This window comes from Buteo buteo, chromosome 5 (genome assembly GCF_964188355.1).
Source record: "Buteo buteo chromosome 5, bButBut1.hap1.1, whole genome shotgun sequence".
Taxonomy (NCBI): domain Eukaryota; kingdom Metazoa; phylum Chordata; class Aves; order Accipitriformes; family Accipitridae; genus Buteo; species Buteo buteo.
Window position 1 is genome coordinate 14,222,662 of NC_134175.1, and position 14,662 is coordinate 14,237,323.

Genomic DNA, 14,662 nt, shown 5'->3' on the forward strand with positions numbered 1-14,662 from the left:
CTGAATTTAATCAAGTAAGAGTTAACTAGCTTTCAGGCACAATCCAGCTGCAACAGGAACTGCAGCAGGGCTGTCCCATGCCACAGACATCACACAGTGGGGGAAGATGGGCTATGTTGTGAAGGAAAAGATTGCAAGACTGGAGCTTAGATCAGCATCATTATAATTGTTCTACATCCATATAAAACACATAAGCAGCTAAGCCCTCACATTAAAATGCCGCACCACAGCTGGCACCCTTAGCAGAGAGCTCAAAAACTGGTATACATAAGTATTTATTGTCTGGTAGCACACAGTGTGAAAAGCCCTTCTAAATAGCCACTGTCCTTAAATGATCTGTATGACTTAAATCAGATGCCTTTTACAAGACCACAAAAATGCAAATTACACTGCACCAAATTCTTGGGTATTTACTCCACTATTTCTTTGAACTCGCAGACAGATCATTTCTGGATCTAAAGGTCTGTGGGGTAGATCACGAAAAGCCAAGAAAGAGAAGTCCCAAGCAAGCGGTATCTTACCACCACCACCTGTAACCACTCTGTAGAACAAGGGTGGCAGGGTTGCTGTGGGCGACAGGAAAGGTGGTGCCTGACATGAGGGCTGAGCACCCACTGTCACTTCTCCTACCAGATGGGGCATTCATTTGGGTTTCCCTGCTGTTGCCCAGACCTAATTGCATGGAAACTTAAACTCTATCAAACCTTGGCTAACATTCAAAAGCCATTAGTAGAAAATGATAAGCAGACATCGCGAGTACAGAAGCCTCAATTTATTAGGAAATAACGCTTTTAAAAGGACTGTACATAAGACCCTTCTTAATCCAATACCACATTTAAAAAAAACTGAAAACCTCCCCTAAAAGAACACCCAGCTGCCTCTCACTCTTTTCACTGACTACTTCTTCCTAATGTCTTTCTCTTAGTGTGGCCCTAAAAGTCCAGCCTGCCCTACTATATAAAATGTGGCTATACCACACTCACAAGCCATTTCCAGGGGCTGAGAGAACCAATTTCTTCATGCCCATAAAGAGATACCCCTGCACGAACCTGGAAGAAGGCTCTGCCTGGACTCCTACTCCTCTCCTTTGCTTTGGGGCAGGGGGAAACTTTACAGCAGTCTTTAAGGAGTATGATGATGGCCACAGCCAGGTTCTGGCTCGATGAGAATGAGTTATCAATTACTGGAAGTTATTTGCTGCTGTTAAGACAGGATTTTGGACAATCTCATTCTGTTTTTTCCTTTTTCCTCTGAGATTGGTGCCTTCATTATTCATCAAAGACCACACTACCTTGGAGCTTCTAACTTTTGGTTGTGCTGTTCAGCCCACAAATTACTGTCGAGGATAAAATTTGATGCACAGAGCTAGAACTTGCATCTGGTCAGTGTTCTGCTGCACTGTCTTAACCCTATTTAAGTCATCTTTGACCCAAATAGTAAAAAGCTGACATGCTTGATGCCTTCCTGTCTGGATGTCAGGGATATTAGTTTGATAGTGAGGTGGGAATGGGAACCTTTAATTTGTGTTATATGCCAGCAGGCTTCTTCAAAAGGAATGCAGAAAAATAGGGCTCATCTTAAATCACTGGAGTATACTGCATGAAGTCAGAAAGATATCCAGGATAATTAAATAATTAAATGACAAACACTTGAATATCAGTGACCACCAAAATGGACAAGAATCATCAAACAATATCTCAAATGCTTAGTATTTCACAAAACCAAATAGAAAAATAGAGCACTGTATGAATCTAGCTTTTTACAGAGCTGTGCATGTGCTGAACTTTATTCACAAGAATAGTATCACTGATGTGAATGGGACAGTCCAGTTAAGCAGACACACAAGTCTTTGCAAATCTTTGTCAGATGCATTCCTTAGGGCTAAATGCTGACATCTAAATGACAGTCACTGCACAACTTTTTCCAAAATGAAATATCCAGTTATAGAACTTGACATTTCAAAAATCAGAAAGCAGGTGAGGTAGTTAGTAAATCAATAAGTTTCAAATATTTAGTATGAAAAATCTGAGTACTTTTTTCCCCTCTATTTAATTATTTAAGTGTATAAATATTTGGCATTTTGTCTTTCTGAGAAAGAGCAAAGATACAGCTTGGCTCAAATGTTATCCAGACAAATCTGACTAGCCCCAAGAAATTACTCATCAGAATATGGGAGATGCAGATGAGCAGCAGACCGCTTATCATGAGAAGAATTAACCCAGGCAGGTGAACTTGTACTCTTGGGGTCTCATGTTCTTTTGCACCTCTCACATTTATCATTGGACACACTTTGCAATTCATGAGTAGAGATGCTCACTCTGATGTGTCAGCGAGAAAATATTCTGGTGAAAAGCCAGAATATGCTTGTCTTTCTATGAAACTGGCATAAAGAGAAATAAATTCCACAGCTTATCTTGGCATGAGAGCCATCAGCTTTACTGGCAAGAAATTCCTACCAATGAATTGCAGCCTCAGTCTCATACACCTAAATCTACTGGGAGTCTGGCACAGCATGAGTATGGTTCCTATCCAAATCCAACACCAACTCCATATTTTCTCCCACAATGTTTGGAAAGAGCCATAATCATCTAAATAATATTCATCCTTCTGTGCTCTCATTTCCCTATAGGCAATATATATCTTAGGTTTAAAATTACAGTCAACGTGCTGTAGATTTTTTTGAACTACTAGATCTGACCCTATATTATCCAGAAAAAAAAAAGAAAAAAGAAAAAAGAAAAAAGTAATGCCATGTGCTTCCAAAGTCTGAAGGCTGCCTTATAGCTTCAGCTTAGTAATTACAAAGATTTATGTTCCATTCTGCCCCAAATCCAGAGCTTATTGTCCATTCAACTTACGCCGCTTTTACTTACACTTCTCTGCATCCATTATCTTTAATAATAAAGAGCTGACTAAAGTTAATGATTGAAGAGCAAGATGTGATTAGTAATATGAATCTAATTTATGAGAAAACAAACCGGAGTATGATTTTCATGTTTCATTAAAATTATCTTAAATGTACTCCTTAATGCTAATTGATCTCACAGAGGTGAGAAAATATTCTATTCCAAATTAATGGGAGAAAAATAATTCATCTTCTTTCTGGAGGGAACATTTAATATCATTCAGTATTTAGAGGGAGACAGCATCTTCACAGTGATTTCACCACTTAAAGTGACACTTCAATGTGGGCACGTGTCCGAAATCTGCAAGATTTCCCACTGAACAGGGAAACAATTCAACAGAATAAATACACAACAAAATGCCATGCACAATGTTTTCTTTTCACAAAAGGTCTTTCCTATCTTAGCAAAATTACCCAAAGGTGAAAAATGGTGCTGGTGAAAGAAAATTGAGCAGGCATTTTCATAAGTTTATCAAAGAAATACCCTTTTATAATTCTGTTAATTTGCTATGAACACGAGATTACCAAGACATATGCAAGATAAAGTTCCCTGCAGGATTTATTGAAAACAAAACAAAGCAGAAATCTATTTTTCCACTGAGTTTTTCACTTTTGTTTGCATTTCAATATTTTTTTCTTTTTTTGAATTATTCATATTTGGATATAAAAAATTTTTACAAACCAACACATTTAAGAATAAGTCTTGACTGGCTTCATTTTAACTTGTGCTTTAAGCCCAGGATTATTATTAAATGACCCTCTATAGTCTGTTTCTATGGTCCATAAATAGAAATTGCCTAATGAGAATCTCAAATATTCCACTGTCATTTTCGTATCAGTTTTTCTTATCCTATGTTTGTATAGCTCTAATGGCAATACCTATTACAATACTCTAATTACAATACCTAATACACAGCGATAGCTCTTTGCTTCCTTCCTCTCAAATCCCTTCCATGAATACAACCTTCTCTATTCTTGGCCGGAATCTTATATCTTTGCACTGTTTGAGAAATGCAAAGTGACCATAATACCAACTGAAGTAGCAACTTGAGAATTTCAAGAGTTGCCCTATGAGAAATACCACAACAGCAGCAGTAATTATTGAATTTTCTGATGAAAGAGAAAAAAATTCCTCTTGCCTTGTTCTCATATTCTACTTGAACAGGATTTATGTATTTGGTCTACAAAGCAGCAGGGACAAATACACTCTCCGAGGTACTAAATCCATTTATACCTATACCAAAGAATGAAGGTAGAGAAGAATAAAGGAAGACATACAGAGTTCCTGACACTACCTACAGTGATATATTATGGAGATATTGCATGAGAAATCAGCTGTGAGTTTGGGGGTGGGGGTGGGGTGTCCCTTCTAGAGGAAGAATAAACATATTAGATTTCTATGCAGCTTGTTTCTTCTATGGCATTTCCCCCCATTTCCTTTGTACATAATGTAAAGGACATGCCAGCACTCACAAATGAAGCCAGACAAAACTGACCTTCAGCTGCTCTATCTACTGAACTCATTCAGCACAGTGTGCAGCAATGCAGTCTTCCAGACCCAGACCATTAGTTGCTAAAACCAGCACCACCTAATTAAGTCTACCTGTTTATTCAGTGATCTCAGTGCATGTCCATTTGTTGCACTGTGAGGACTCGGTCATTTCAGATGTCAAGGAAATGTTATATGGCGATATTTTTTGGTCAGTAGATAATAGCTGTGTTAGTGAATATTCTATTGCCACATCACCCTTACTGTCTATTTTCACTGGCTTTCATTTTTTCTCACACCATACATGTCATCACTTCACTTGAATTCAAGAAAGACCAAGAAAAAGACTGCTTACGGTTCTGGCATCCCAGAGAGATAAAGTCTTGTCAGCAGAGCTAGTGAGAACAGTGCTGGAGAACGGAAGAAACTCAATGCTATTGACTGAATCTTTATGGCCACACATCGTATATCTGCATCTCTCACTGCAAAAGAAAATAACAGAAATACAGCACTTGCCATTCAGGATAATAAGAACAAGAGATAAGTTCAGATAAATTAGTAATGCATTGCATGTGTCTTTCCTAGCCACTCTTTAGAAAAAAATGAACATTGACAGCTATTCATTACCCAGAGAAAATAAAAAAAACCCAAACCAGTTAGTGTTTGCTTCCCAGTAATGAAGGCCATAGTGGGAAGCTAAAAAGAAATGGAGAAGCAGGTTTTAAAAGATTGAATTGTAAGGAGCAACAATGAAAGCACCATTATATGTTTCCTGGGTGCATCCTCAAAAACCTTGTTGATGTAGAATTTAAAAGGAACATGGATGAAAAGATAGGATAGGGACAGCACCATTTCCTTTTTAAAGATATCTTATTCCTTCTTGCTTACAAAGGGTCTAAGAAATCTATAGCACCATCCCAATATGCACCTTGAAGAAAGCCAGACGGTGCTGGTAGCCTGCCTTTCTTCTCAAGGTCTGCAGAAAAACTTATGGAAACTAAGTGATGTCTGGGAGTTCTTCACTGAGGGTAAAGTCTTGTCACTGTGGACACCCAGGAGGCCTTTTCCCTACAAAGACGTCTCTTGCTATGCATGAGCCCCACCAGTAGCCATTATAAGCTGTAAGTTCTTAAGGCAGATGTGAGGAAACAGAGGTGAACCCCAAGCATCGAGGTCTTTACCATGAACTGACCACAGCTCAGATGGAATTACTCTGTGACATGATTTGGGAAGTTCTTTCAAGGCTGAAGACTTCCAACTATCCCGCCTTCTCCCAGCTGATCAGCTATGAAGTAATACCCTAGAGGTTTTTGTTTTGCTTTCTGTCCTGGTTTCAGCTGGGATAGAATTAACTGTCTTCCTAGTAGCTGGTACAGTGCTATGTTTTGAGTTCAGTATGTGAAGAATGCGGATAACACTGATGTTTTCAGTTGTTGCTCAGTAGTGTTTAGACTATAGTCAAGGATTTTTCAGCTTCTCATGCCCAGCCAGGGCACCTGACCCAAACTGGCCAACAGGGTATTCCATACCATGGGACGACCCATCTAGTTTAGGAACTGGGAAGGGGGGGGGGGCAGGGATTCGCCGCTCGGGGACTGGCTGGGTGTCGGTCGGCGGGCGGTGAGCAATTGCCCTGCGCATCATTTGTACATTTCAATCCTTTTATTACTACTGCTGTCATTTTGTTAGTGTTATCATTATCATTATTAGTTTCTTCTTTTCTGTTCTATTAAACCGTTCTTATCTCAACCCACGAGTTTTACTTCTTTTCCTGATTTTCTCCCCCATCCCACTGGGTGGGGGGGAGTGAGTGAGCGGCTGCGTGGTGCTTAGTTGCTGGCTGGGGTTAAACCACGACACTTTCTTATTTTTTTATTTTGTTTTCTTATCTTGTAATGAGTTAATTTCTGAGACAACACTACTGATCCTTCTCAGTTCAGGGTATGAACCTGATACAGATGGAACACAAGACGGGAAGCTTTTCCCATTGTAAGGAATAAAGACAAAAGCACTATGACACTGCTGTAGAGAATCAGTTCGCTCACAAAACAGCTGGAAGTTGGCTATATAGCTATGATCTTGTAAAAGCTTTTTGGCTTCTGTTTTGTTTTCTGTGTGCACACCAGAGAATAATGTTCCTTAAACCAGAGTCCAGGAGAAGAGAAAGAAGAGCCCAAGGGTGACTTACCAGGACAATACAGAAGGTAACAAACAAATCTGGGATTATTCAAACGGAACAGAATGGCAAAGGCTTAACTCCTACACAAGGATGTCAAGAGGGGAGACAATTAAAATGAACTGGCATTCACCACTCATTATGGCTGTATACAAAAGTTGTCCATGCTGATATGGGTTTCAGTCTATGATTTCTTTAGATATACATGAAACTTCATGAATTTGCAGTGTTTGTACTGTTATATCCTGTGAAAACATACAGGTAGATGACCATACCATGGAAAAACCTAATCAATGTAAAGTCAGTAGCAGTTCTATCCTCTTTGTTCAGCTGAGTCAAAAATAGTATGAAAAAATAAAAGCCAACAACTAATCATGAATTATTACAGCTTTCAGTGAGAGCTCAGAATTTTATTCCCTGCTCATGTGATTCTGACAGTAGAAACACACCTCCCCTGAGCTGGCTGCTGAATATATCATTGGGGCTTGCAAATTAGATTACTGGGTGTCTCTTAACGAAGAAATTTCTTACAATATTTATTAAGGAAGCTGTCAGCAGAGGGAATTAAAGATGTGATTTTTTTTTTTTTTTCTTCTTTTCTTCCTGCCTGTATGTCACCAGAAGACTCTTGGAGCTCTTGCAGGTTTTGTATCAACAGCACAGAAGATCAGTATCTGCAGATCAGATACAGTCCAATAAAGCTAAAGGGTTTTGATGGACACTACCCCTGATCAGTGATCTAACAAAGTGACTTCTCAGACCTATTTTAAAGCCTTGCCATTTCCCAGACTGAAATGCATATGCTGCACTGAGCTAAGCACCAAGCCTGTCCACACAGAAGGGATAGTAGAAGGAGATAAGTTGTTTCCGAGTAGAAATATTATCCAGGAAATATATTTCAAAGGAATATTAGATTCCACTGGTATCATTTTACAGAATCTATGTTTTTCTGTTATAGATAATACATTATACTATTCAGTTTTATCTGTTATATAGACTACATGTGTTATTTTATCACAAGGACTCATTTTAAACTAGTCATAAAGTATTGTGGCTGTTAGAGCTCGGTGCACAAGATACCTGATATTCATGATCACTTGATGTATGACAATAAAATAACTTCAATAAAATAATTTTTTGTTTCACAGTCTCATGGCAATGTTTTACACCACAGAATATGCCTTTTTCATCTCAGATCATATACTTTTATTTGTGTATAGGTATGCCATTTTTTAAAAGTGACCAATGATCTCTGGCTTGCCTGTTAGAGCATAAGGACTTTGAGTCACCAGTTTCTGACAAGCAAAATCCTACTGTGTATTTTTGTGGGCTCTTATTAGTTTTGAAAACACAGACAACTTTACATACCACAGTGTGACAGTGTTCCACTAGAAGAAAATGGGGTATTTTCCTGTAGTAACAGGATGTATGTAGATCCTTTTCAAAGGCAGGAGAATAACATCTTCAACCTTCTTGAGGGGGCTTCAGGTGAAAGAACACAGGAAGAGGAAGGAAAGGAAAAAAGAATATTTTGTTTGTGAGTCTCTGACATAAGATATGGACCATCCCAGCCAGACAGGGTGCAAGAACAGGCTTGTGAGAGATTAATTAGGTGCCAAAGCAGGAAGGCCCATTCAGAATCCCTTAGCAAGGTGAAAATGGACTAAAGTGATGGACCATGACAGCAGCAGAAGGGAAGGAAATGATTTGTACTTTTCCATCAAGAACATAAACACCCAGACCTGATGCAGTTGTCTGTCTCTCTCCTTGCCACTTCCATATCATTGCGTACTGATGAGTGAGCTCTGGCTCTCAAGATTTAATTTACCACTCTGGTAACTGACTGACTGATATTTCTAAGAACCTCCAACTGCTACATAAAATAAACTCATCTTTCCTTCCAGCTGAGATATAATTTCAGCAACACTGTCTTGTACACAAGCTATTTTTTGGTTGGAAAGGGAAACATTTTATTTAGATGGGTTTTTTCCATAAAAAAGAAGTTGATATGAAGGGTAGACCGTCACCTTGTTTTTCATGGGAGCTGATATTTCTAACAAATGGGTCATCTACATTAGAATAAATCTGTAGCAACATTCATTATCTTATGGTTTTTTCTCATTATGAACACATAGCCTCATGGATATAAGCTTCACCATCTCTGAACATTTCAGTTCAGAACAGAGAGGGAATCATCTATGAATAGTAGGTTAGGCACTTGCAGTACTCTTGTTGCTTACGTCCAGAGACAGAGAAAGAGGTCCTGACTAAATGATGCCATGGTGGAAATACTGCTCAGTAGTTCAGTATTTTGCAGATTGCATCGTGAACCTCATCTCAGACACCAATTCCAACCCTCATCTTTTACCTGTGTTATTACTACTTTTTCAATGTAAACCATCAGTTAACACATTTTCTTGACTTGACTAATCCTCAGTGTTCTCTTTTTTTCTACAAAGTCGATTTCCCTCTCCTTAAATCCAGGTAAGGTAAAAATGTCCATCAGTAAATCAGCCTTTATTCTACCTCACCAGGTTTTGATTTTTCTCAACAGGTTCAAACAAACATGGACAGACTATTATAATTATAAAGAAGCACACCTATAACATGAATGTTGGCATTTAAATTAATCATACCATTATCTATATCACTAGCTCAACAGTGATGGGAAGATTTTACTTGCTCAATTTTTAGAGACTTCTCTTTTGAGAATCACATTCTGGAATGGTTCATTCAAATTCAAAAGGGCTTGCAGTAAAACCACATTGAAAAAGGAAGATATGAAGCATTTCCACTTATATAAGACTTTGCTGAATATTAACAGGCTGCCGTCTCTACACTAATGTACAATACCAGCCAAATAATGCACTAGTTAGATATTTCATCAACTGTAAAATAATTGAAAAGAAAACACAGATAGTGGGTAGATTTCTGTTACCCTGTATACTTTCCTATCTGCACAGACCGAGTTAAAACTCAGGAAGGACAACAACCTGGCACACTCTCATGGGAACATTTTACAATTGCCTGGTACATATTTACTGCTAAAGGCTATACAGGGCACAAAGCATTGGACAACCTGCAGTGCTCCACACCAGCTTAGTACTCATTTCCAAAGACACACAGCAAACCAGAGAGACAAGTAAGATTACCTGTTGCCAATTCTTTTGCTATTTAAAAGTGTTTAAAAAAACCCAACCAATAGACAACACATGCTTACTAGCAATCCTATGAAAACAGGACAAGCACTGCCTCCTTTCTTGATTTTTTTTTTCTTTTTTTTTTTTAAAAAAAACATGTGGTTTCTATGTTCAGCTCCAGATGGAAAAATTAGGGGGTGGGGGGTGATACCATTTCAATGATTAGTTAGCTAGTCATAGTTCCTTATTTTATTGACATGTCATATTAAATCTTATTTCAAGCATGGTAATTAAAAGCACCTATATAGCCAATCAAAATTAATGAGATTTTTAGCACATACTTCTGAGTCAGTGCCTCTACCAACCAGCTTTTTACATGCCTTCCAAAGGAATACATTAAATGCACAAACACTCTCAAACTGTACCATCTTTCCCAACAACTACTGTCTCAAATCTTCCCATGGAACAAACACTAAACTAAACCCTTTCTCATGTCTACTGAATAACATTCTTCTATGTGAACTGCAGTCATTAGCAGGTAAAATGTCAATGTAAATTATACCAGAAAGTCATCTGCTATGAAGGTGGACACAACATTTCTGAGGAAGTTTTGTAATCAGACTCCAGTCCTGTTATAGTGATATAATTGTAACAGTTAAAAGGTGAATAGTTTTAACAAAAACAAATCCTATCACTTTCTTATTATATGGCTTTATCTCAAAATGTGTTTATATTAGGCATAGAACTTCTCCAGCAAAGATCAATGGACAAGTATAGCAAATGGGCTGGCTTAAGACATTAAAATGCCAGTTTGGTTTATGCTGTTATAAATGCATCCTATCATGTCTTTACATTTTATGACCTCTATTTTATTTCTAGGTAGCTTCACATATGACACATCCAATTATTCATGTCAAGAATGTAAAACTACCAGTATTTCAGTAAAAAGTGCCTACCATCATTTATGACGATGATTTTTTTTTTTCTTGACCCATTATTTCACTAAATGTAACACATTTTATAAGACACTGACATGTGAGGACACTTCCTCTATAAAGTACATTTGTCTCTGAAAAGATATATGCCAGTATGATGCTGTCAATATGAGCCACTTTGTTCAATTATTACTTATCTTCAAGAAAATGAAGCGGTCTTCCAATTGTGAACATTCATTTGTGCCCTCTTTCAAACTAGCGTTTGACACTTTGAAAATGCAGCGCTAAAGTACATGGTTCTACTGTATTTGTGAAAATGTAAACATTTCTTCTCCAGTATTTATAAATATTTAGAAAGAAAATATAAAATTATATACTTCTCTGTGTAATTTATCTTCATACTCAGCACTCATGGAGCATTTTAATCTTTGCAATCTGAGTGCTCTGCAAGAAAAAGAGCTATCCCCCAATTTAAAAGAAGCTGTAAGTCAGGGTTTCTTTAGCAAGGGCCAGTTTGCAGAGTTACTCCTGAGTTACTGAATCATGTGAAATCACTTTATATTGTTGGTTTCAGATAATTTCAATTGTTACACTTTTTAAATTCACAGTGAGCAGAAGCAGGATTAAGTATTAAACCTTCCTGTCATCACTCACATCAGAGGCTGCTTTGAGCTCAGCCAGGTAAGGCTGGCTGAATCACACAAGCATGTTGTGTAAGTCCTGCTCCCACTGAAAGCAACACAACGTTTGCCACTGATGTCAGCAGGAGCAGGATTAGAGCCATGTTTATCACCACAGGAGCCTCACAGCTCACACTCGCATGGCAGGTACACCTGCCCTGATAGAGACCCAAACAAACCCCAGAAGCTGCAGTCTGGGGGTCGAGCCACCCAGCCCGTGTGGTGACTGTGGTCACATACACACTTCAGCCGGTTGACGACCATTAGGTATACACTTCAGTCGAAAGGCAAGACCTTCAGCCAATGAAACACTTTGGTCAAAAGAAACTTCTCAACCGTTGACCATATATGACCACAGATCAGATTTGACTAGGGTATAAATGGAACCCTGCCGGAGGACAAATTGAGCCAGCCTCCCTTGGAGCAGTGGGTCTGCAGCCGGGGACTCTCCTCTTGGGTTGGGATACCACCCAAGGTAATAACTCATGCAGGTTGAGAGCCCTCACCTTTACAGGTGAGTGATTCCGTATTTTTGATCCTCCTTTCTAAAGCTTAAGAATTCTGAAGTCAGTTGTGCAGTATTAATTTCCCTGTATATCATTGAAGCTGTGGTTTGCTAATGTTGTCGGAGTCCTAAACTATTTTGATTGAAGAATAAACTTTGTTGAGTTTAACACCTGTTTAACTTGACTGTGTGACCCTCTGTGACAACACTTTTGGTTTAGTGCACAGTAAATTGAGCATGTAAGAGGAAACTGATCTCTGAAGTGGTATGGACTTAACTGGTAAGTGCAAGGGTACGATTCTTTCCCTTCTCCATCCTTTTCTTCCTCCTTCTGCCAAAAGCAAAGCAAAGGCTTAGCAACTAGGAAGGCTCAACCAAGGAAGAACGAACCCCAAACATGATATAAATGTTTCATTAATATTTTCTAGGTATATAAACAAACATTACTCATCTGACTCAGCAAGTTTACAAGTCTGCAATAAAATACTATTACATCCGTTTCTTAGACCTCCTTGAGAAACATAAGAACTTAGGGGTCATACTCTTAAAACACAGAGGTTCTGAAATGGATCACATTGCTTCTTTTAATTAAAAGGACATAAGTCAACTTTAATAGTTACATTTTTGTCTTGCTTGGTAAGTTTTGAAAGGCTGCAGCAGTTTATTTTTCAGAGTGCAAATTTCTTCTCTGAAATTTAGCAAAGTTCTTTTCCCCTTCCTTTTCAGGAGCTGAACTGAGTATGGCAGCTTTCCTTTAACACCAATTTATAAAGACTCAAGAAAACTGTCACCAGCCCTGCTTCAGTTCCTGCTGAAATCAGTAATAAAAACTACAGTGATTTAGTAGGTGAACAGATACTACCCTGCTGCAAGTGGGAACCATAATTACAGTCCTCTGCTTGTATAAGGAACACCTTGCACACACAGGGCAGGCTTTTGTGCTCACACAGGATGCAACTACACCTTCAGATAAGCCCCCAGTCCGGACTGAATTTGTCTAACATACATGGCAAGCCCTCCCTTTTAGCAAAACCATGGGAGAAAAATGAAAGGCAAAGTCTGAGCATGACTGGCCCTTAACTTCGGACTCTCATATGAGGTCTGAGCACACTGAGTGCTCCCCAGCCCAGTCTAGTCCCACGTATTTTGGGTTTCAATCTTGCAAGCACCACGTAAGTGTTAAAATCTACCTACAGCAGGAATGTGGGCCAAAAGCAAGTCCATCATAGTGTACACATAAGCTTGTCTGTAAAACTTTCCTCTAACTCAAAATACAAATATGGGCTTCTCTTATTCTGTGGTGCCACCTCCACTAGTGGTGCACAGCCTTGCTACCATTTATGCATTTGTGTGCTGTTAACAAGCTACTCAGTCAACAGCAACACCCAAACAGAACAGGAAAGCTATTATGCTGTGTTGTGTTGGAAATTTCTTTCATCTCCAGGGACCTTGCCTCCTTACATATTTTGCTGTTCTAAAAATTACTTTGTCCTATTTCTATAACTTGAAAGAGCCTTTTTGGCAAACAATACCCAGAAAGGGAAAATTGAACATACCTGAGAACACAAAAAATACAAAAAAGCACATGCAGAACAGAAAAAGAGGGCAATGCATTACATTAAATGAAGCCTGATAGCTTGAACTTCAGCTTCAGCAAGATCTAATAGTGAGGGGCATTGGTCAAAACTCCCCTAATAAATTTATAATTACCCGGCAGAAAACAATGGTCCAGTCAGATTTCTATTCTGCACTGAAATTAGGTAACAGCCAAATAATCACAGTCCTTGAAATAGTGTTCTATAAACGCAAGAGAAAGAGGTTGCAAAACTTCATGCCTTACCTTTGGGATTAGAATGCTTATTTGTCTCAATTCCTTGTAATTTATGTAACAGAATATGTCTTAGTGGAAAAGCAGCCAATTACAACACTGTACTTATTTTTCTGGAAGCGCTCTACTATACGTGTTTTAGTAGAAGCTGTGTATTTATTGAGTGTGTGGAAACTTCCACTACTAGTGAGATACTGATCAGCTTACTAAAACATATCACTGAGAAAAAAATACTCTTAGACAAAAAAGCACAAAGCCAAAGTTTTAAGGACACAATGGTTGCTATGGTGTTGAACACAGACTTGACTGCCTGATGCTAGTCTGAGAAATAATACGAACGCTTATTTTCTACCATTGATTATCAAGCATGTTTCTGCATAGAGCGCATACAGCTAGTGGTTGGCTGGGTTTTACAGAATAAAACACTTTCACAGGTACCACGTTTGGTTAGATCTATCTAGCAAAAGTAGCCAAAAATAAATATAAGTAATTACATTATGTTCTTTGAGTGATTTGAATACTACTCAAACCCAGCATCTATTTTGATAAACATTGAGAATAATAAATATGATTGACACTAGCTTTATATGTTTTTTATGGGTGAAAAGTGAAAATTACTGAATTAATAATATTCTACTTGGGCTTTCACTAGAAGGTGTGAAAAACTAACAGTGTATGCTAATAATCTATCTTTTTTATTGGCTTGAAACATGAATAATGAATCTGCTCATTATTATACTGAAGATTTAGTCTCTTAACATCTTACATTTCTTTGAACAAGTGAAGCATTGTGTAAGAAATATTATTATTTGTATTATTTTCTGCTTCCAGATAGAGGGTTTTCAGTGTGAAGCTTAATTTTTTTAAAAGGAAAGATTAAAAAATAAGGCATAAGATCTCTGCTTAAGAATGGTTTACAGTCATTTTGTTCTAACTTTCCCTGTTAACAGTATGATTTTATATCAATATAATTAAACATATATAATCACAGTGCACACCCAAAA

The 14,662-nt window shown here is 38.1% G+C and overlaps 1 protein-coding gene across 1 annotated transcript in view; it reads right to left on the minus strand.

Annotated features, from left to right (window-relative positions):
- SPAG16 (sperm associated antigen 16) overlaps nt 1-14,662 on the minus strand; it is a 447,435-nt gene that overhangs the window by 164,135 nt on the left and 268,638 nt on the right. Inside the window, exon 13 of the mRNA XM_075027914.1 lies at nt 4,750-4,876. Coding sequence (XP_074884015.1) covers nt 4,750-4,876 — 127 coding nt within the window. The remainder of the gene's footprint in view (nt 1-4,749; nt 4,877-14,662) is intronic.